We start from the raw sequence: 22962 nt of genomic DNA, 5'->3' as shown, positions 1-22962 counted from the left end.
TTAAAGCACCCATAGGTGGTTCAGCTAGCATACATGCTAGCTGAACCACCCTGGGAACCCCAAGGTAATCTTTGGGGTTTAATAACAGCGCCATCATGTGGTGTCATGCCTGAAAAATAAGCAACACGATCAGGGTGCGCGTGTTGCCAAATGTTGAGCCGTATGTGTGCAGCTAACACAAACATCCATACCTTAGCATGGAGAAAGGAAACAGTCTGACCTTGCTGTTGACCTTGGCACACAGCTGCGTTTGGTGACACCTTTTCAAAGCGGCGCTAAAGTCACGCGAGGGAGGAATAAAACGAGCGAGTTCATAAAAGAAAGCACCTGGAAGAGGAGGAAGCCTTCTCAGCACTTTCTCAGCGCCCCCCCCCCCCCCTTTTTTTTTACATGCCATCACAAGGAAGGGCTTGAACCTGAAAAGGCGAGGCCATCCATCCCTTAAAAAGCCCAGAAAGCAGAGGCATGTGTGGGTGTGACTAATGGGAGGCATTGGCCACATCAGAGGCGGCGACGATGGGGGGCCCGCACAGCTGAAGTCTGGCCGTGTGCCCCCCCCCCCCACCCCGACATGGCTCAGTCTGAGCCGCTGCGGCACGTTCAAAGCGTCTGAACAATGACCGGCCCCTTCACTGTGGTCTCGCTTTAAAGGCCGCCGCCGTGAGGAGAGAACCGGAGGGGGGAGGGGGGGGGGTTTACAGGAAGCGGAGTCCAAACTTTGCCTCACGTTTAACAAGCAGACTGAGCAGAACAAGTCGGGCCGCCCTGATACCTTCCTCCTCCTCTTCTTCATCAGAGATAAGGTCACCGCCCAACCGGGAGGAAGCGAACAAGACATGACAAAGACCCTCATACTGTTACTGCAGCTGTGCTGCTCAGCAACACAATGGGCCCCCGTCAGGCGAAGGCAAACAAACCACGTGGAGGCTCAGTCTAAACAACAGGAGCGCCGCCGCCGCACCTCACATGTCAACAAACATGGAGGGGGCTTACGACCTCCTTGTACTTCCTGTCTAAGGAAGGACCACAAGGAACACGTTCTGTTCCAAGAGTACGCCAGACACGCAACGTTGGTAGACCACCACAATGTATCCCACTGGGCATACTCCAAGACGATGATTCCGATGTATCGTGACACCATAACGAAATCCAGTAAACTTAAAAACGGTAAACGCGGACAGTGACTGTTTTTTTTTTCTTGGCCTGGTGGCGCATTCTACAACAAGAAAAAAGAACAAGCAAAAATTAATTTTAGGAACATAAAGATGAAATATTAAAGACAAAAGGCCTTTTTTAAAGGCATAATATCACAAGAAACAAATAAAACTACAAAAGAATAATAATAAATGTTATATATAATAATATAAGACATATAATATTTATATGTATATAATATTTAATATAATATATATTAATATATTAATATAACATTTAATATATGATATTTAATAATAAATATTATAGAAAATAATCTAATATACATATGGTATTTATAATATAATATTTATGATAAAATATATAATATAAAAATAAAATATAATAATAAATAAGTAATATTAATTTTAGAAAAATTAGGCTGCATTTGAAAAATATGGTAATACACGTCCAGAAGACATTTATTGAAAGAAAACTAACACAAGTCTTATTCGTGTCATAAACAGATTATTTTCTGTGATTATATCGACTATACCGGGTAATATGAGTGTAAAAGTGACTATAGGGGTGTTATGTCATGTCTAGAGGGCTCTAATAAATGGTAAAAACTGCATTTTCTAATTCATGAACAGGTTTTTCAATGCTCCAACTATGAAAATATTTTTATTAACTGCTTTATTAACAGAATAGAAGATTTCTGCAGGTTTATGGAACGCGTCCTATACTTGTTGGCAATTTCAACATAACGGCAGGAGAAAGGAGTGTTAGGCTGAAACTGAATGAGGATTGTGGATCAGGTGACTTCCCGCCACTCTTAGTGTTGATACTACCCGTGACAGTGAAATATTGTTGGGTCAACTTCATACTTCAACAGTGACAAGGTAAAAAAAAATATATATTGTTTGACTTTTGAGGTCAAATGCTGAGTTTTTCCAACCACCAAACCGTTCCAGTTCTGCGGGTCCACTCTATTAGACATGACTCAGCATTTTTGGATTTGTGTCGTACCCACAAAACCATGGGAATAAATCTTTTCAGTCTTTTTAACACAAACCTCGAAGACCAACCAACTCACTTCTGTTAGCTAAGTCGCTCACAAGGCGCTGGCGGTGGTGGGAGGTGCCGGTTTGTACAGTGGGTGTCGGGCATGTGGTGGCACATTTAAAAAGGGGCGGGACACAAGAGCAAACACACAGCGATGACGGACAGTAGCAAGCGAAACAGCATCACACGTATTCAAGGTTTAAAAAAAACAAAACAAACCAAGACTGATTCACTGACAAAGCAGCTCTTCCACTCTCGGTCACGTGACTCACGGGTCATTTTACGACCAAATTTAAAGGCGTGTAACATAAGAGTATCGTAGAAAGGCTGTGAATCAGTGAGTGAGTCAGGCTGTACACGTTTAGTCTGCTTTGTTTGACTAGGACCGCCTGCTTCTGGAACATCCTCCCACCAGTTATCCACGTACATGATAACAGCCACCTTTCATCATAGAAATAAACAGAAAAACCATAAATAATCCACAATACCGTCTTGTATGATGAAGTGATGGCACACAGATACTGTTACTAAAAATACAAGCGAGGTAGGCAAAGAAAATAAACAAACGACTTCATTTAAAGATATATTTTTTTAGGAGGCGTCTAAACGGGGGCTAACCTCAATCCAGCTCTGTGGGGATCTGCATAAATTGAAGGCTCGGGGTGTTGTGGCAGGATCCTCGGCATTATGCATATTAGTTTAAGGCTGTCACTGAGAATCAGCCAGGGTGTCCATCCCGCCGCGGCAAGGCGCTGCTAATTATTGGATCAGAGATAAAGTGCTTTGAAAGCCAACTGTGGCCAAAGTCGTCGGGAGAAAAGAAAAGCCGCCCAATTTCGGGAGCCAACGGGTCATGAATCGATCGCCATTGTGTGGACATTTTTTTTTTTGACGAGAGAGCAGATTTGTCACATCTGACCGGCTTTTTTTTTGGGGGGGGGGGGGGGGGGTAAGCGGATGCTAGCACTCTGACAGGGCAGGAATTGAAAGGATGAAAATCCTCTCAAAAGGCAAAATAAACATACCTAAACGAGGCAAATAAATAGAGTTGCCAAATAATGAGCCCTTTTTAGGCACAGGTGATGCTTTGACATCTCGACATCGATACATCGACGACGTGCCTTTTGTCAGGGGGGGGGGGGGCATAATAGACACCATGAAATCTTTTTAAAGCAAAGCAGCTCATTAAAATCCTGCCAAAACATCCATAGAGACGCAACACATGTACACCATATGGCGCAAGGTTGGGGGGGGGGGGGGGGGGCGGGGGATGCCGCACCAACCAAAATCCCAAATCTTTTCTTCCCTTTTATCCATCATTCCCTGCACATGCATGTTTGTATACACATGCCTTAACCACACACACACACACACACACAATGACTATGGACCTTTTTAGGATTAGTCTGTGTTCCACTGTTCTTACAGTACTACTAATGTTGAGGTATGAATAGGAGGGGGTGTGTCTTACCATTTGTCTCAGATGTACGCCGTTTTCATTCTCTGTCCTGTACCTGCAGAAAACGGCATTTTTTGCTTAAAAAGAAGATCTTTTTTTTCGGACAGCTAAAATAAATATCTTAGCGGTCTATTGGGTTTTACACAGAGCAGACATAACAGTGGAACCTCCAAAGTTCAAGGGGTCAAGAAGTGGTTAGACTTGAAATAATACCAAACACGGAACCACAGTTTGGTGACCTTGTCATTCGGTCGTGATACACTGATGTTATACGAGATTATTATTATATTACCTTTAAGAAAAGTACAATGACAAAATATAGGAACAAGCATTTTAACCATTGAACTTCTGTCCACAAACGCAAACAAACTAAATTAAAAATAATAAAACATAGTCAGTTGTAGCTGCTGCTACTAAACATTTATGTTGATGTGTGATTATGTAAAGCCACATGTAATATAGGTTGCAGACATCTGTAGATTGCTTTTATGTACACAAAAAGAACCACAGTTCCCATGCTTAGAGTTCCAAAGCAGGAAGTGGCACATTTCTGAACTAGATGCTACTATCACATGTTTTGCTAGCAGCCGCGTTTTGATCTGACAAGTGTCTACTTGGAAAAAAAACTCAAACGTCACAATAAAGTGATGCTGGGAACACCGAGGTTGGTAGGATTGCAAGGTTTATAGTGTGTGGTTCTGTATTAACTTGCATTGTATTTGTATTACAGAGTAGCTATACTATAGTTCACCGTCTGATTGGCTTCTGACATGTTCTCACGTGAATGAGAAATATTGTCACCTTATAATCGATATCAAAAGGGGCACTCACACTGCTCCACAGCTTTTATTTATTTCCATGACGCAAGCTAGCAATAATAAAAACAACAATTTGTTTTTTTGCATTTCATGCAGGTTCTCCATGCATTATATTGTTGTTGTATTATTAAGTAATACTTTGTCATCAAATTTAGCTTGTAGTTGGTTGTTCCATACGCTAATCTATGTCCAGGCTACTCAGTATAAATGGACAATAATAATTAAGAATGGAATACTGACTTTGCCTTATTATTCACATTAACACTCTGTAAAATATCATTTCAATGACTATGTTATCTTTATGAAAAATAAACTTGAAGTCAAGCAGCTTGCCAGCAGAGATTGCGGTGGTCTTTTGGAGGTTCCACTGTACTAGACATGTGACTTGAGCTGTTATTCTCCATGGATTAGTGGCACAGTTGTAGGAAAGGAGGCTCTAGGTCAGCAGAAGTGTGGAGCAAGCAGGCAAACAAACAGTCGCAAAAGAAAAGGACAGACTAATCCCAAAAGTAGGTGTAACACACTGATATGGGATGGGGATGAGAAGAAGACCGCACACAAAGAAGAAGTCTTAAGACCAAGCATGAAGAGAAGGTGGTATGCGTCTTACTAGTTCTAAGAAAAGCAACTCACCTGTGGCCGACTCCTGCATCTTCTCCCTCTTCCGCTTCTTCTTCTTTCCCTAAAAATATACAGAGGAACGCATAAAGTGTGGCTCCAGCACTCACGCTCACTAGACCACTCTGATGTCCTGCTGCTGACTGCCATGTTCACTCATCCCCTGCTGGACATCGCATCGGCATACCCTGACACTCCGCAACCCTGCCGCCAAGTGCCGACACCGAGAGGGAATGCCACATGCTACACAAAACACAACTACCACATTTATATACACTATTTTGGGACCTCTGACACACTTAAAATAGGCAATATATCCCAAAATGTTTGTCCACATAGTGTCCATGGACCCTGCCATCATGGCCGCTTGATATCTTTTGAAGTCCCCGTCTTTTAATGACATACAGTAAACCTCGGATATATCGGATTCAATTGTTCCCACTGGTTTTGTCCGATATAAGCGAAATCCGTTATATGCGTATACCGGAAAATGTCAGTTTTACGCATATATCGGATTTATATCCGGTATATGCGTAAATCAGATTTTATCTGTTATAAAAAGGCACTTCCTTGACTATGTTTCCAATGTACCTGGACGCGCAGGCAACGCTGCAAACGCTGCAAATGACGTCGTATAGCGGCCTGTCACGATTCGGCGAATCGGAGCGCCACGATGCGGCCATCCGATATATGCGAGGGAAATTTAATGGAAATGCATTGGAACGGGACTGGAGATTTTGTCCGAAATAGGCGAAATCCGTTATAAAAAATCCGATATATGCAATGAATTTTTATTGGAAATGCATTACAGAAAAATTGGTTCTTTTTTATCTGTCCGTTGTGAGCGAATTTCCAATATATCCGAGTCCGATATAGCCGAGGTTTACTGTATTAGCATAGACTGCAATTAAAAATGCTCACTCTAATTAAGCTCGTAACTACCAAGAGCTACACTTTTCTTAGCGGAAAGGTGCTTGCGAGGATTTATAGCTTACTCTAAACCCCCCGCCCCCCAAGGGGTGTGCAGGAAGGGGCTAACAGAGGAAGGAGAATATAGGTATAGATAGCAGGCGTATAGTGGTTCTAGTCAAATATGAGCAGCACTTTAGTTTCCTGCTGCAAAGTCTGCTAATCCACTTATTCATGAGCTAATCTGCCTGTGACTGCAAGCGGCACACAGCAAATATGAGAGACACACACAGTGACTGCACAGCGATGCCTCTTATGTGTCTTTAAGGAAGGAGCTGTAAGGTGGATAAAATATTGCCATCAAAAGGTTAAACTCCCAACTTCCTGTGTTAGTTTTAGGACGCTCCATCACAACAGTAACCAGCTAAATGAGATGATAACAGATTGTGATGATAACACAAATGTGTCCAAATAAAGCAGCCTTTAGGAAACACGGCTGTAAAAGCGTCTTCCCTCTCAGTGAAGCGTTTTCTTGGCAGCGGCGCACACGGAGGCTGAAAAGGGGGAGGGATGCCGTGGATGTCCGAGGGGAGGCAGATAAACACCACAAAGCACTTTTTGGTGGTGGAGTGAACGTGAGTGCCGGAGCCACACTTTTAATAAAAGCTGGTGCTCACACTCTTGCAGAAATATGTCTCTTTCTCACACACACACACACACACACACACCTAGTACACAACACATGGCGACACTATGCCACGCTACATCTGGCCCACAGGGAGAGACAAAGCAGGCAGCTGCAGGAGGCAAAGGTTTTCTGTGGATGAACGCACAATGCAGCAAACAGTTCCTTTTTTTTAATGCTATTAAAAATAAAACATCAAACACTCGTGTAATCATTAGCAGGCTGATAAAAAAATGATGCACGGATATGACAGCACGCACCATATGAATTACACATTAGGACGAAACAAAGCGTCCCCCCCAAATGGAGCCCATTAAGCATGCAGAGAGGACTATTGTCGCCATTGTGAGCCTTTATGAAAGAACTGGTCACACACACACACATGCACACGCGCACCGCTGCAGATCTGTACTGTTGGTACTTACATAGTTGTCTCGAGCAGACCAGCCTGGGTAGAGCTGCATGTGGAGCTGCCGTTCCTTGCGGGCTAGCTCATAATACTTAGCTTGCTCTTCCCGAGATAAAGCATGCCACTGTTTTGTAGCACAAAGGAGATTGGATATTTGTCAGTTACTTCCTGTCGGATGTTTCAGCACAGAGAAATGATGAAGAGGTTATCGCAAAAAGTAACTTTGATTTCATATTTTGATCATGCCAATGTGATTAGATGGGAGTTTGACAGGGAGAAGTCACAACCATAATAAACTTTTGAGGTCGTTTTTGCTGCCACCTACCCTCCGTCCCAGGATCTGATTGATGGCGGCGCTTTCTTTCAGTGTGCACTCCGCGACCACATTGGCGCGCATCTCTTTCATGTAAAGCATGAAGGCGTTTAGCGGCTTCTTGATGTGCGGTCTTTTGGGCTCCTGCTCCTTTCTCTGTTCATGCTGGGGCTTCCTGCAGGGGCAAAAGCAAACAAAATGACTGAAGAAATAAATAACCGGTGACATAGACCAGTGAGAAATCGTCAGGAATTATTCAATATCACTTTTTTTAAAATTAATTTATTAATAATTTATTAATTTATTAATAATTTTCTGCAAATATTATGTCATTTTCGTGTGTCATTGGTGTAAAGACTGGCAGAGCAATTTAATATTGGTCCGTGTGGCAACACGTAGCTGATTGCCTCGTTCCTCTAATAGACTTAGTGATGCACGTGACATTTTGTAATATTGTTGGTTAAATTAGTATGCGGATCAAAAGGATCTGTTGAGGCGAGTCCGTAATCAGGAAAAAAAAACTGAAAGAAGCAAATAATGTTGGTTATTGGTGTGCCGCAAAATTTTTCCAACGTAAAAAAACGTGCCATGGCTCAAAAAAGGTTGAAAAACACTGACATAGACCATTAAAGGCCATCAGGGTTACATTTCCTTGCATGGTGCATTGGAAATTAATTAGCAATTTCCTAAAAAAAAAAAAAAAGTCAATTTCACCTACGCCAAAAGAACCTAAGTAGAATAAATGCAAAGATACTGGTGTCCCAGCAGTGTTGAATGCACCACTAGCAACTACACACTGATATGATTAAATCAGCAGCATCAAAAACCAGCAAACTTAGACCAACTCAACAAGATACCAAAAAGTGTCTCAGCTGCTGCACTCAAGCAACTTTCTAATAAGCTGTGGATGGCCGTGAATAACGGAACTATCAGCCATCACCACTTCAGGGCGCCATCAGGCATGTTGTGCTATCATCTAGGTCCACTATCTGGTGCTGGCTGGCTGGCTGAGTGAGTTCACCGCCGTCCCCGAGGCTAAAGGAGGCCATGTTATCAAACCTCGCTTGATAATCTGCTCACTCCGAGGGAAGAGAGGAATCAAGGATGTATTTTGTTACTGTAGCATCCTGAGGGTGGTTCAAGAATGCAGAAATGCTTTGTCTTTACAGCACTTACATGTGCATGATGTCCGTTTCGTGCAGGGGCTCGTGTTTGACCTGCGGGTTGACGATGGCTGGATGGGGGATACCTGTAGCGTGTGGACCTGGCGGTCCAGGGACCATGTGGTGGGAGAACCTGCAACATAAACACATCGTAAAAAAGATCACACTTGATAAAGATGATAAAAATGATGGGGGGACAGAAACTCACCATCCCAGCGGCGGCGTGATCTGTCCGACTCCTCCAGGAGACAGAGAGTAGAAGTTGGACATGTCTGGTCCGGGGTGATGCCTCGACATTCCTAGACCAGCAACAAAACAGAAGTCAATCAAACTAAATAGTGCAAAGCAGTGGCGTCGGGTTGCACAGTGGATTAGTGGTTAGCGCGCAGACCTCACAGCTAGGAGACCTAGGTTCAATTCCACCCTCGGCCATCTCTGTGTGGAGTTTGCATGTTCTCCCTGTGCATGCGTGGGTTTTCTCCGGGTACTCCGGTTTCCTCCCACATTCCAAAAACATGCTAGGTTAATTAGCGACTCCAAATTGTCCATAGGTATGAATGTGAGTGTGAATGGTTGTTTGTCTATATGTGCCCTGTGATTGGCTGGCCACCAGTCCAGGGTGTACCCCGCCTCTCGCCCAAAGACAGCTGGGATAGGCTCCAGCATCCCCCACGACCCTCGTGAGGATAAGCGGTAGAAAATGAATGAATTAATGAATGAAGCAGTGGCGTCATTAGGCCTATTTTGGGGGGGCTTCAATGTTCTTCGCTAAATAATTTGATATTTTTTACTGATTAAAAAAAAAATTATTGATTTTTTTTGTTTTGTTTTTTTTTTTACAAAATTTGTTTATACAAATTTCATATAATAGGGCAAAAGCAGGCTAATATGCAAGCCAATAAGCAGGCTAATACTAGCCTACTATTTGTAGTAATAATCAGAAGAAGAATAATGATGATAGTAATTAATAATATAATAATGATTATTATATAATTGAATAGTTGCAGAGTTTGAGCAGTGGTTTTTCAGTGTAGATTGTGTAAATTGTGTAAATTTAATGGTGGCCTAAAACAATTGAGTATCTCTACTAAATCTGTCCAAAAGTGGGAAAGTTATATCCCGGTTCTTGTTTGTTATTTGATTTTTGGGATTTTTTTTGACTGTCTACTACATTCATTCATATCCTGTGCATCTCCAAGGGGGCTAAGCCCCCCCTGTCCTCAGAACCTAGTGACGCCCCTGGTGCAAAGCCAGTCAAATAATGACAACTTTGTTTAAAAGTGGCAAAGATAAATAGCACTATTTACCATATGAGTGCAATAGCAATGCTGTCGAGGAGGGAACGTATAACAATCATGACATAGGGACGGGTTTTGAACCTTCGACACTGGAAATGGGTGTCATAGCAAATTGTTGGCTGGAAACAGATTGGGGACGCACAGTCAACAAAACTTTTGTTGATTTTTTTTTAGCTCAACTGTCATTTAAGATGAAAAGTGAAGGATATTTTTGTTGAGAATCAAAAATAAGTCGAGCGAGGGTTTGGAATGTGCGGACATACACACTGATACACGGACAAAGAGGGCAAATGCCTCCAGATTAGCACCACGGTCTAATCCCTGATGGAGCCACAGCCTTTTCTCCCCGCCGCTATCTTTTTCTTCTCCAGGCTGTGCTTGGTCTGAAGGGGCCTTCGTCCTAAGAGAGGCCGTGTGAGCGAGCGGCTTATATTTCCAAAGCCGATGTTGCGGCGCTGGATCCATGGCGTGCAGAGCACTACCCCCTGCCCACTAATCCACCGCTACCCCCCTCTTAGAGCCCTCCTGAGGGCAGAAGAGGAGGAGGCGAGGGGTGAGGCCAGCGGGGGAGAAGGAGAGACACAGCGTGTTAACCTTGTCACTCACACCCCTAACGTGGCTAATTACTCCCCCCCCCCTCCTCTCATGCTTCACACGTTCCCGTTGACACCCGGCAACACTTCGCTACACTCGCATTTCCTGTCAGAACAACATGAAACCACCTCCAGTCAAATCAGCATGGCTGTGTTACAGTTAGCATTGCAGGCGCACAACAGGGTTTGACATGCAAAAAAAGGCCCTCTGCTCGACCTTCTGTCTCACCCCACGCATATTAGATCTCCTATTGAGAAAATCCATGATTGTTCTTCATAATTAATAAGCACATCAAAGTGTGAGCCCGCTGAGGAGGACCAAGACGCAATCGCTCGATAAGGAAGAACGTTGGGAGAATGAAATAGATTTGGGTTGAAGATATTCTAGTAAGTACACACAAACATGTCACGATACATGATAATAAAGTCATATTTTTTTTCGAGTTATGTTATGGAAATAAAGTCTAATAAGAATACATTTGTTATTTTTGGGGGGAGGGGAAACATTTAGTAATTATTAACAAGTAATGTAATATAATAGTAATAGATAGATTTGTAATATAAGAAAAGAGGGGGAACATGAAGTAAAAAACAAAAATAGTTGTAATGTTATGAGAAGGCCGGCACGGTGGGCGAGTGGTTAACGCGCAGACCTCACAGCTAGGAGATCAGGGTTCAATTCCACCCTCGGCTATCTCTGTGTAGAGTTTGCATGTTCTCCCCATGCTTGCGTGGGTTTTTTCCAGGTATTCCGGTTTCCTCCCACATTCCAAAAAAAAACATGCTAGGTTAATTAGCGACTCCAAATTGTCCATAGGTATGAATGTGAGTGTGAATGGTTGTTTGTCTATATGTGCCCTGTGATTGGCTGGCGAGCAACCCACCCTCGGCCATCTCTGTGTGGAGTTTGCATTTTCTCCCCGTGCATGCGTGGGTTTTCTCCGGGTACTCCGGTTTCCTCCCACATTCCAAAAAAAACATGCTAGGTTAATTGGCGACTCCGAATTGTCCATAGGTATGAATGTGAGTGTGAATGGTTGTTTGTCTATATGTGCCCTGTGATTGGCTGGCCACCAGTCCAGGGTGTACCCCGCCTCTCACCGAAAGACAGCTGGGATAGGCTCCAGCACCCCCACAACCCTCGTGAGGAAAAGCGGTAGAAAATGAATTAATTAATGTTTTATTTTTTTTGGGGGGGGGGGGGGGGGGGGGTCGTCTCTTCAGTATACTGCGTAAATAGTTTGACAATTAAGTTGTGTTTATGCTGGAATTGGTATGTGTGAGACCAGCACGGTCCTTAGAGACCCCCCATTTATTAAACTCGTAATCAAATATAATAAATATGTAACACGTCAAATATTTGTTCAAAACCACTAGACAAATTGTCATTTAAGGCTTCAAGTGTAATCCACGTCATAAAACCGCCACGCTGCTCTTGTGCACTTGTCAGAAACTTCAGGCCTACTTCATAAACTGTACAGCGTGACAACAAATTTGTGTCTGTTCCACGTGAAGGCAACTATTTCCTGCCTCCAGAATGCGTCTGAAGCCTGATTCCTCTGACATATGTGGAGCACGCTTTCTTTATACGTCTCGCTGCCTTCATCTCGCGCCCCGCCGCTGTGTTCTCGGTTCTACATTGTTATTTATAGCCGGTCCCTCAGAACCTCATGGCCCCTTCCTCATCTTCATCATCGCCTACATCCTCGTCTGATCACTCTCCTGCTTTTCAAGTGGCAGCCGCGGGAGAAGACAGACTGAAAAAAGGACAGAGTGAAAAGAAAAATAAAACGCTACGGAGGGCCCGTGTCTTTTTTATACTTGAGAAGCCGCCACAGTCTCCTGCTGTGCGGGGCTGCGGAGTGCGTCCAGAATGCCGAGCAGCACTTCTGCAGCTGTCAGCGGAGGCTTGATGCTGCTACAGAGAGAGCGATCGAGAGCGAGAGAGAGAGAGAGAGAGAGCGAGGGGAGGGAAAGGGCAGTGGAGCTCAACGCGACGTCCCACGGGCTGCTTCAAATGAGTTCAAGTTTGGAGCAGAGATGACTTGGATGTGACAGTTTTGGAGATTTGACAGCCTTTGCAGACCGGGACGCCAAAGTACACTTAGGTTTTATTTATACCAGCTTCAGCCTTTTACCCTATTTTCAACCTGGAAAGGTAAAATGGAAGAAACCACGTTTATAGCAGCTACTGACCCTCAGACATACATACAAGCTTCTTATGCCAATTAGGTTTGTTGCTGGAATATACAGCAATCATGCACTAAAACGCTGTAAACAAATGGCCAAATTGACACTTGTCAGTTAAACAACCACTTCAAAGCCAGGAAGAGCAAAAAAAAAACAAAAAAACACATATGCACGTAGTCCGAGGACAGCCTGAAAATGCACCACTGCAGCCAAGTGGAATTTGTGTAGTGTACTAAAGCTGCGTCCAGCGCTAAAGGGTAACAGGCTAAGCTACAGTACAGTAATAGTTATCCTCCCTATCCGTGTGGAAGTGGTAAGTTTTTGGCTATTTTTGGCTAAGTAGCGTGTGTGTGTGTTTATTGTCGTTATTTATAGCATTTATCTTCAAATATTACGTTAAAGGTTAAATAACTGTTAATAGTTATCCTCCCTATCCGTGTGGAAGTGGTAAGTTTTTGGCTATTTTTGGCTAAGTAGCGTGTGTGTTTATTGTTGTTATTTATAGCATTTATCTTCAAATATTACTTAAAGGTTAAATAACTGTTAATAGTTATCCTCCCTATCCGTGTGGAAGCGGTAAGTTTTTGGCTATTTTTGGCTAAGTAGCGTGTGTGTGTGTTTATTGTCGTTATTTATAGCATTTATCTTCAAATATTACGTTAAAGGTTAAATAACTGTTAATAGTTATCCTCCCTATCCGTGTGGAAGTGGTAAGTTTTTGGCTATTTTTGGCTAAGTAGCGTGTGTGTTTATTGTTGTTATTTATAGCATTTATCTTCAAATATTACTTAAAGGTTAAATAACTGTTAATAGTTATCCTCCCTATCCGTGTGGAAGCGGTAAGTTTTTGGCTATTTTTGGCTAAGTAGCGTGTGTGTGTGTTTATTGCCGTTATTTATAGCATTTATCTTCAAATATTACGTTAAAGGTTAAATAACTGTTAATAGTTATCCTCCCTATCCGTGTGGAAGTGGTAAGTTTTTGGCTATTTTTGGCTAAGTAGCGTGTGTGTGTGTGTTTATTGTCGTTATTTATATCATTTATCTTCAAATATTACGTTAAAGGTTAAATAACTGTTAATAGTTATCCTCCCTATCCGTGTGGAAGTGGTAAGTTTTTGGCTGTTTTTGGCTAAGTGGCGTGTGTGTGTTTATTGTTGTTATTTATAGCATTTATCTTCAAATATTACTTAAAGGTTAAATAACTGTTAATAGTTATCCTCCCTATCCGTGTGGAAGTGGTAAGTTTTTGGCTATTTTTGGCTAAGTAGCGTGTGTGTGTGTTTATTGTCGTTATTTATAGCATTCACCTTCAAATATTACAATGATTATCAAACGTGGATACTTGGAATCATCCATATGTGCCCTGTGATTGGCTGGCCTCGCGGGAACTGGTGGCCAGCCAATCACAGGTGAGGAAAGCGGTAGAAAATGAATGAATGAATGAATGATACTTGGAATCCTAACTGACCAGGTACTAGAAATACCTGCCTAATTTTGGCAGAATGCTTCTTCCAAGATAGCACCGTTGCATGCTTGGAAACCTGTGGGAAAGTCCGGGGAAGGCCCTCTCCTGTTCCAGCACCACTGTGCTCCCAGTCCAAGAGCCATAAAGCCACGTTTAGTGTGGAAAACCTTCCAAAGAAACCTAATCCAAACCCCATTAGACACCTCTGGGATGACTGTGACTACCCACAAAGAAAATATATATCTCTATATAGTGTATATGATCATGTTTTACCTTGTTGTTTGGAATCCTGGGGGTGATGGCCGGAATGGGAACCTGGAGCGAAGTGCTCGTCGCTGTATGTAATCAGCGGGGTGAGCGGATGGACTGCATGGGACGGCTGCACCACAGGAACTTTGTTGGACTGCGGGAGGAGACGATAAAACAAAGCCAGGTTAGAAATAGTGATGACATCATACATGTTTCTGCATATATGATGTGGCGGGGCTTATGGCGGGGTGGGTGGTCCGCTAGGCTCTTTAAGAGGAAACAAAAAAGGGAAAGAGTGCAACAATTTGTCTTTTCTTCACCACAAACTTTGTTGCATCAGCAGCACTGCAAGGCCCGGTTCCCTGAGTAGAAAAAAAACAAGTCCAAGAGGTGCAGGATGCAAAAAAGGAGGGAGACTCACGAAGGGGGAGAGGTCTTTTAGACGGGAGATCAAAGGCAGTCATTAGCAGGCGAATAAGGGGCAGTTCATTACAGAGCAAAGAGCCGGGGGGAAGTGGAGATGAAGGATGGAGAAAGGTGGGGGAGGCTTGGGAGACAGATGTCTGCAGCCGCTGACTCATAGACCTGCCTTCTGACAGCTAAAATAGACCAAGACAGCGCCCCCCCCCAACAAAAAGAGTTGTGTTAGAACCCCCCCACACATACACTTAGCAGCAACAAACACATGGTAACACTTAACCGCACTAAATGTTCAGTTCTAAATGAAGCCCAGACCTGCTAGCATAGTCTCACCGACTAATCAGATGGACTCACGAACATCCAATCAGATTGTTCTTAAATTATGACATAATAACGTCTTACTCTGTTGCTAGAATGGAGCGCCAAGGTGACATTCCTAAGTGCTTAGCCGTCGTGGCTAGCTAGCCCAATCCCAACACGCATTTGGACAGGAATGCGTGTATTTCCCAGAACCTCTCGCAGACTGGCACGGAACTCCAGACCAGACCCCCCACATTCTGGGAATGTCCCAAGCGGTGTGGCATGCCAAATATTGGGTGGTGGACAACTGAGCACCTCTGTCCTCCAGACGTGTCCAGAATTGAACCTTTAGAACTCACAGACATCCGTACAGGTGAGTGAGGTTGTTCAACCCACGGTCTGCAAGGGTCAAAGATGACAGGCTAATCTCTTAGTGTGGGAATTTACACAGGGGTAAGGATTTATTAGCAAGACCCCAAAGGTGGGCGGCTGGGACATGCCCTGACCAGGGGGCTAAATGACAGCATTCTCACACTATATTACTTTACGCCTCTTCACTCTCGTTTTTTGGTCTGCGGGAATAAGATAAGAAGCCGCTGGATTATCGTTTTAGTTTGTCCTGCATGTGTTCACGAAAAAGCAGGTGGCGAAACCTGCGGTAAAAAGCCAAGCACAGTACAGTACAGACGCCATCTTTTGTTACGGCTGTCGACTGTGATTTTACTCAACTTCAAGGATGAAGAGTCTTGAACCAGTCATGATGTGCTATACCAGGGGTCTCAAACACGTGGTCCGCGGGACACTAGTTTGAGGCCCCCGCCTTGATATGAAAGTTTAATGTTAGTGCGGCCCGCGCAAGTTTGATATGGATGCTGTATGGTATCATGTACCCAGAAAAAATGATTACGTTTGATTAATGTTCATGTTAAAGGTTAAATAACTGTTAATAGTTATCCTCCCTATCCGTGTGGAAGTGGTAAGTTTTTGGCTATTTAAGTTTAAAGGAAATAACTTGAAGGCTACTGTTTAGGTCGCTAGCTCTCTAGTTTGCGAGTTAGCATGTGTCTCAAGACCCTGCAGTTGCGCAATATGTTGTAAATAAAAAGAGTATAAATGTGACTATAGTCGTGTTTTGTCATGTCTACAGGGCTCTAATAATGCTTTGTTCATTTTAATCTGAAAAAATAATTTGTCTACCCACCAACTATATGTGGTTTCTTAAGTTTTTATTATTTGCCGTTTTATTATTATTATTATATTTATTTATTACTGATTGATTGATTTTCTTTATTCTTGATTTGTTTATTTATTTTTCATCTTATTTTGTGCAGAAAAATAAAAATTGATATTTGAGAACAGTGGAATGTTTTATCAGAGCTTTTATTGTAGAAAATTGGAACCAAAGCACTGAAAAAGTTTGTATATTTTTCTGTTTTTAATAAATGCGTTTTTTTTTTTTTTTGGGAAAACCTGATGCGGCCCAGCCTTGCCCAGACCCTAGCTCCAGTGGCCCCCAGGTAAATTGAGTTTGAGACCCCTGTGCTATACATATCACTATATTGACACTTACTATAGTACCCATTATGTCATTGGATGGTCATATCACCTTGTACTTCGGCATGTGACAATTTTTTTTTTATTAATTAATTAATTTTAAAAACCGTAAACTTTATTAAGAAAGCAGGAAGTGAACAAATGTAACAGTTACTGATTGTAAAAGTACCAGATAGAGGGGTAGGATTTAATAAGCTTTGCTTCTCCCTACTCCTTTTGGACATGTGGAACTGTGAACTGATTATGTGATGCATTCAATTGTAATCTGATGCATGTTCAAATGAAATAAAACCATTACCAACTTCTTAATAAACAGCCTCTCAAGCCTCTGTGGCCAATCCAGAATTTATGTACATCCCAGTGCACATTTTCACCCATTACGGTCTCCAAGTCGGTCGGCTGACAAGGAAGCAACTGAAAACAAACAACGGGGGCCACGGCAAATCACTGCTTTGAGATGTTTTCTTGGCAAACTGTGATTTTCCCATCATTTTCAGTACAATTACAAACAGACTATTGTTGGCTTTGAGGATTCATTGGAAACAGGAAGTCATACAATATGGACTATGACCACAATATTGGGGGAAGAACACGTCATATTGCATGGTGTCACACAGGATTGATTGTGGGTCTTTTTAGTTAATATACACTACCGCTCAAAAGTTTGGGATCACTTGGAAATGTTTTTTTGGGCCAGTCTGAGATATGGCTTTTTCTTGGCAGTACTGCCATGAAGTCTGAAGTCCTGAAATCTCCGCTTCACTGTTGATACTGACACTGGTGTTTGATGCATACTATTCAGTGCAGCTGCCAGGTGACGACCTGTGAGGCGTCTTTGTCTTAAACTTCTTCTTGCACGGTTGTGCATTGTTTTTCTGTCCTTGTTAGACTCAGTTTGTGCTGTTAACAGCATGGTAAGAGATTTTTTTAGATGAGTTTTCTAATAATCTATTAGCCTTATAAAATGATGAACTTGGATTAGCAGCCATACCAGGAGATTGATGCAGAGGACTGACAGTTGTTGATAGTAGGACTCTATGCAAAAATGTACATCCTTCTTTGAAAATCACCTGATTCATTTTACTTGTTTGTGAAATGGATAAAAAAATGTTTGTGAAATGGAAAAAAAATGTTTTTGAAATGCATGAAAATGTTTTTCTTTGGAAAGCAAGTGATCCCAAACTTTTGAGCGGTAGTGTAGTTACAAAATATACTTTTGAAAATTGACTTGAAATACTCATTCATTCATTTTCTACCGCTTATCCTCACGAGGGTCACGGGGGGTGCTGGAGCCTATCCCAGCTGTCTTCGGGCGAGAGGCGGAGTACACCCTGGACTGGTGGCCAACCAATCACAGGGCACATATAGACAAACAACCATTCACACTCACATTCATACCTATGGACAATTTGGAGTCGCCAATTAACCTAGCATGTTTTTGGAATGTGGGAGGAAACCGGAGTACCCGGAGAAAACCCACGCATGCACGGGGAGAACATGCAAACTCCACACAGAGATGGCCAAGGGTGGAATTGAACCCTCGTCTCCTAGCTGTGAGGTCTGCGCGCTAACCACTCGACCGCCGTGCCGCCCGACTTGAAATACTGACTGTACAAATAATGAAGGCTTTAAGGTAACAGTTTGACTTGGAATAGATTTCCATTATTTCCTAAAATTGTGTTGAGATCCACACACACACTTCCAGTTCCAGGTTCAAGTGTACAAGAAACTTTTTGGGTTGGTATTCTAAATTGGTAACAGGTTTATTTATATTTTAATTTCTTGGAAACTTTTGGATTCTGTCTCTTATTTGGGTCTTGAGATGAAGACGTTTGGCAAACACGGATTTTGATTTGTATTGACCACCCTGGCAATGATCAGCATGATCCTTCAAGTCACTCTAAAGTCCTTCAGCATCAGGGAGGTTGCCATCGTTGCACTACTCGGCTTTGCAATATTTTCTAGTCATATTTTCCGTGAGAGAAAGAGTGAGGCGGGAGAGGAAGGCCAGGATTGAATAGGAAAACATTGAATTTGGAATTTCATATCGAGCTCTTTTAGAAGCAACCCTCAGATGTGGTTTTAAGAGAAAATTCATTGTGCGGAACTGAAGTTGGCATGGAGCCCCTCCGTGCGGGAGACATTCCAGAATGTAGCAGCATGGGCACAGCCAGAGACTTGGCATACAGGCTCAATTTGGGGTGGGGAAGGAAATGGGACGTTTCATTACTATTTTTTATTTTTTGACAGCATGCCTATGTCTGATCTTGAGGTTTCATCACCACCATCCACCATGAGTGTACAGTATGTGTTCATATGGCTCTTTTTTTACTATATTGCTTCTCTTCCCCCCCCCACCCCCCCACCACCCTCTCACAGCACAGCTTTTGTACTCAATTATACCACTTCTGCTGAGTGGAGTAAGGGAAAGGAAGATTAAAAAAAAAAAAAAAAAAAAAAAAAAAAAACGAGAGCGGGAATTTTATAATAATCACTTCCCACTTCTGTAATTTATATGCAATGAGGACTCCTCGCGCCTGCAGCGACGATCGAGTATGCAGAAAGCATGTGAGGTGGATGGCGGCGTACATTTACCAACGCTGCAGCAGGCCATTGTTAACTGACAAAAACTGTCGCTTTGGCTCACTGATTACATGTCAACCATCAAAAACCATTTGAAAACTGGATTTTACAGTGTCCGTCTGGGAGTTTAGAGTAATAACAGCAGTAATCAATAAAGTCGATCATTTGTGCATGCGTGTTTGTTTTCCTCTATCTACCTGCATCCGCCTGGGTGGAACGGTTAGTTCACAGTTAAAGTTGGAGTTCAGTTAAAGTCTGCCGGATTAATGTTAGCATAGGTTAGCATTGTGAGTAAAAAAAAATCCAAATATGAATAAAGGCACAGCACAAAGGCACGAGTAACGACGAATCCGGATGTGGCATTTCCTTGCACGGTAGGTGCATCTCATCACACACCATCCTGTCCAGTTTTCCCAAATGGGAAAAAAGTGCCGCCAGAGGTGCAGTGGAGCCTTCACCCGACAGTCAACGCATACAGATGTTTGGTCGTCAGCATAAATGGTGCACGCTCACAGACGGTGTCGTTGGCTATATGTTAAACATTCCTGTTAAGGGATGATACCCAACATTCATTATTTATTCAAGTGCAATTTTGTTTACAGAGACTTGATACTCAATTTATTTAGTTTTAATTTATTTTAGTTTTATTGAAGTGCAATTTTTGGTAAAAGAGACTAGAGTCTATTTTTGTTGTTTTTTATTTGTTTAATTTAATTTATTATGTGGTTTATTGTATTTTATATCAGCTCTTGACATTCCAATTACAGTGTTTTTATTGAGAAATTAAAGTTTATTGCTTTTGATATCCAATTTGCCCAAGCCAGGCATGTATGTATATTGCATTTTTTATGCAGGTTTGTGTGAATGGGGATAATGATTTTGACTATAATGTAATTTGTACGTACAATGTCTAGGTTGTTGTTATGTGATAAAAAGTTCAGTATTCTGGCCTGGTAAAAATGTTATGTTTAAGAGGCTAAATGCATATGCGTCCAAGTAAATTGGACAATATTTGGTGCATATCAACAATTCCAAAAAAAATGCCTGATAAGTTTTGTATTTTTACATTTTTACCAGCTAAATTGTCACATGAACAGCAGCAAATGGATGCTTCCAAGGTCCATTTGATGTTAAAATTACCATTCAAATTACACAGAGTAGAAAAAAAGCATCATGAAACTATAAATATATAACAGTAAATGCGTTTGAAGAAAAAGATGCTTTACGTGACATCCAAGTTGGTAAAATACGAGAAAAAGTGAACACACCCTAAACTACGAGTGTCTAATGTCCTGCCTCAAAGCCATTTGTGTCTAACAATTTGTCTTTTTATTGGCTCACAGCATATTCTAAAAATAGATTCAACACAAATCTGTTAAAAACAATGGACTAGACACAGCACAGATGTGAATGGGGGACTAAGAAGGTCCCTAGGCTTCTTTTCTACATTCTCCACAAAGGGATCAGGGTGAAACCACAGCTTGTAATGTCCCATAAAATGACGCAAAATGACCTGCTGCGGATTTGACGCCATGTTTTTTCATGAAGGGGGTGCTTTGGCGGCGAAAGATGGAAAGTGTTACAAGTGAGGGCAAGCGACACCAGGTGTTCCTACTCAGGTGTGTCTGTTTGCAACCTTTTCCCGAAAAATTAGAGCAAACATTCCTGCATAGACGAACATGTGAAAAGAAAGCGGTTAACCCCCCCCAGTAGAGACCAACCTGAGGAAGCTTAAATAAATAACCAATTACCACTCGTAGATCCGCTTGAACCCCACCAGCTCGGCGTGAACGGCTAAAAATGGAACCATCTATTGGCAAGGGGGAGGCGGCTCTTTGTCCAGGGGGGGCTTTAAATGTAACGAAACCCAATTAACGGAGAAGAAAGCCCAGCCGGCAGCGTGCGGAGGAGCGCCACGAGGCCCGGGGTAATGAGTCGAACAAGCGGAGCCAAGCTCAGGGACGGGAGTAGAGGCTACAAATAACAGGAAAAGCCTGCCCTGGAGACAAATTTACATCTGTGAACCCCCCCCCCTCCCTTTTTACTCCATCTTCCCGTCTCTCTGCATTTTAATCATAAATCCTGCACGCTAGTCAAGAGTTGAGCCACTGAAGGCAAGAGCTGACACTGAAGGCCCAGGCCAGCAAAAAAGAAAAGTAAAGAACTTATAAAAGGGATCAAGTTGTGATGCTTGGATTTGGTGTTATATTTTAAGACCGGGTTGCAGTGTGAATGCATCATGAGGATTTAAACACACATGACCAAAGCAAAACATCATAATAATATAAGTGGTGTAAAATGCGGTCATGCTCCACGGCACGCCTCTAATGAATCTAACATGTGGAGCACAAAGGAGCTATTAACAGCCAGAGTGTCTTCCTCCCTGTCGTCGCCACCAGCAGCTTCACAACTCAATAGCACCAGCTGGATTACCCATGATCCTTCAGCTGGCATCAAGCGCGTGTGCTCCGAGCACACCAATCACGATTCTTTCGCTTTCTCTCTCTCTCACGCGCCGGGAGAGAGAGAGAGAGAGGGGGGATAATTTGTGTGAAATGTGCCTCCATGCCCCAGATGAAAAAGACTTGATCCGCTTTTTTTTTTTTTAAGTGTTTGAACTCTTAATTTTTATACATCGGAAAGCTATTTTAAAAAAATGGGAAAAAGAGAGATAGAATGTTAGAAATGATCAAGTCTTAAAAGGTCCCCAGTCAAATTAACCTGATTCCTGATTTTCTGAAAAGGAATCATTTCAGGGTTTTTTCCTCTTCTATGGCACTAAATGTACTCTCTTCTCCCACAATGTTCACAATGATAGCCTGAGAAAGGACTTCTACCAGAGGAATAATCTCACTTTTTGGTGTGTTCCACTGATCAAAATCGTGGAAAGTTGCAATTCCAGACAGTGGATGGAGCAACCTTCCCATTAGCGTCCTGGAAACACTGGCATCAAGTAAGTTTTGAGGTAGAACTACGCAGTACTGAGTCTGGTTTTCAACATTTTATTTCTGTTTGACTTTCTGTTTTATTCAGTACTTATTTCTTCAAATTGGCAGAAAAGATATACGATAGCAAGCGTCACTGTTTTAATTTTGGTTTCATTTAATTTACAATTTTATATGTCACAAACCACCGCATCACTACCTTTTGGCGTGAAGTATTCCCATACTTGGTGTAACCCAGATGGAAAATAAAGTTATATAAATAATAATATAAATATTAATTTAAGCTGGAAAATAAAGTTATATAAATAATCTAAATATTAATTAAATTTACCGTGCGTACAATGTTTCGGAGTGCAACGTCATTAGGTCATGTGACGGTGCGCCGCCAATCAGTGCCGTATATATAGTCCGGAAGGGACTACACACGTGTAGCGGTGATTTGTATAGTTCTGTTTTTGCACTTTATAATATATGGTACCGTCACAGCTTCAAATTGTGTGCCTCGCCTCTTTTCCTCTCACTCCCAGAGCCGAATTCTGGATTTTCTGATTCTAGCCTAGATCTTGCAATTACCATTGGGTTGTGTCTAAAGCTAATGTTAAATGTAATAACGCATTGTACACGCTACATTTGGATACTCTGTTGCGCAATCTTTTCTTGTGGCCGGACCCACTGAAACTTGTTGCCGCGGCCGCCACCATGGTTTGATTCTGAGTAGTGGTGTGGCGTTTGTGAACGAACGGGTCAAAAGAACTAGTTCTTTTTTCGAACGAATTAACCACTCATAAAA

The 22962-nt window shown here is 42.3% G+C and overlaps 1 protein-coding gene across 6 annotated transcripts in view; it reads right to left on the bottom strand.

Annotated features, from left to right (window-relative positions):
• lef1 (lymphoid enhancer-binding factor 1) overlaps positions 1–22962 on the bottom strand; it is a 45084-nt gene that overhangs the window by 2559 nt on the left and 19563 nt on the right. Inside the window, exons 4-10 of one of the 6 annotated variants that reach the window (XM_058065214.1) lie at positions 14395–14524; positions 8782–8872; positions 8587–8706; positions 7423–7585; positions 7114–7221; positions 5110–5158; positions 3671–3713 (exon numbers count right to left, since the gene is read on the bottom strand). In XM_058065214.1, coding sequence (XP_057921197.1) covers positions 3679–3713; positions 5110–5158; positions 7114–7221; positions 7423–7585; positions 8587–8706; positions 8782–8872; positions 14395–14524 — 696 coding nt within the window. In that variant the 3' untranslated portion in view covers positions 3671–3678. The remainder of the gene's footprint in view (positions 1–3670; positions 3714–5109; positions 5159–7113; positions 7222–7422; positions 7586–8586; positions 8707–8781; positions 8873–14394; positions 14525–22962) is intronic. The other 5 variants (XM_058065215.1, XM_058065216.1, XM_058065210.1 and 2 more) reach the window with 5 other exon arrangements.

This window comes from Doryrhamphus excisus, chromosome 1 (genome assembly GCF_030265055.1).
Source record: "Doryrhamphus excisus isolate RoL2022-K1 chromosome 1, RoL_Dexc_1.0, whole genome shotgun sequence".
NCBI classification, from domain to species: Eukaryota; Metazoa; Chordata; class Actinopteri; order Syngnathiformes; family Syngnathidae; genus Doryrhamphus; species Doryrhamphus excisus.
The sequence above is the reverse complement of the archived record's forward strand: the minus strand, read 5'-3'. Positions and strand labels throughout refer to the sequence as shown.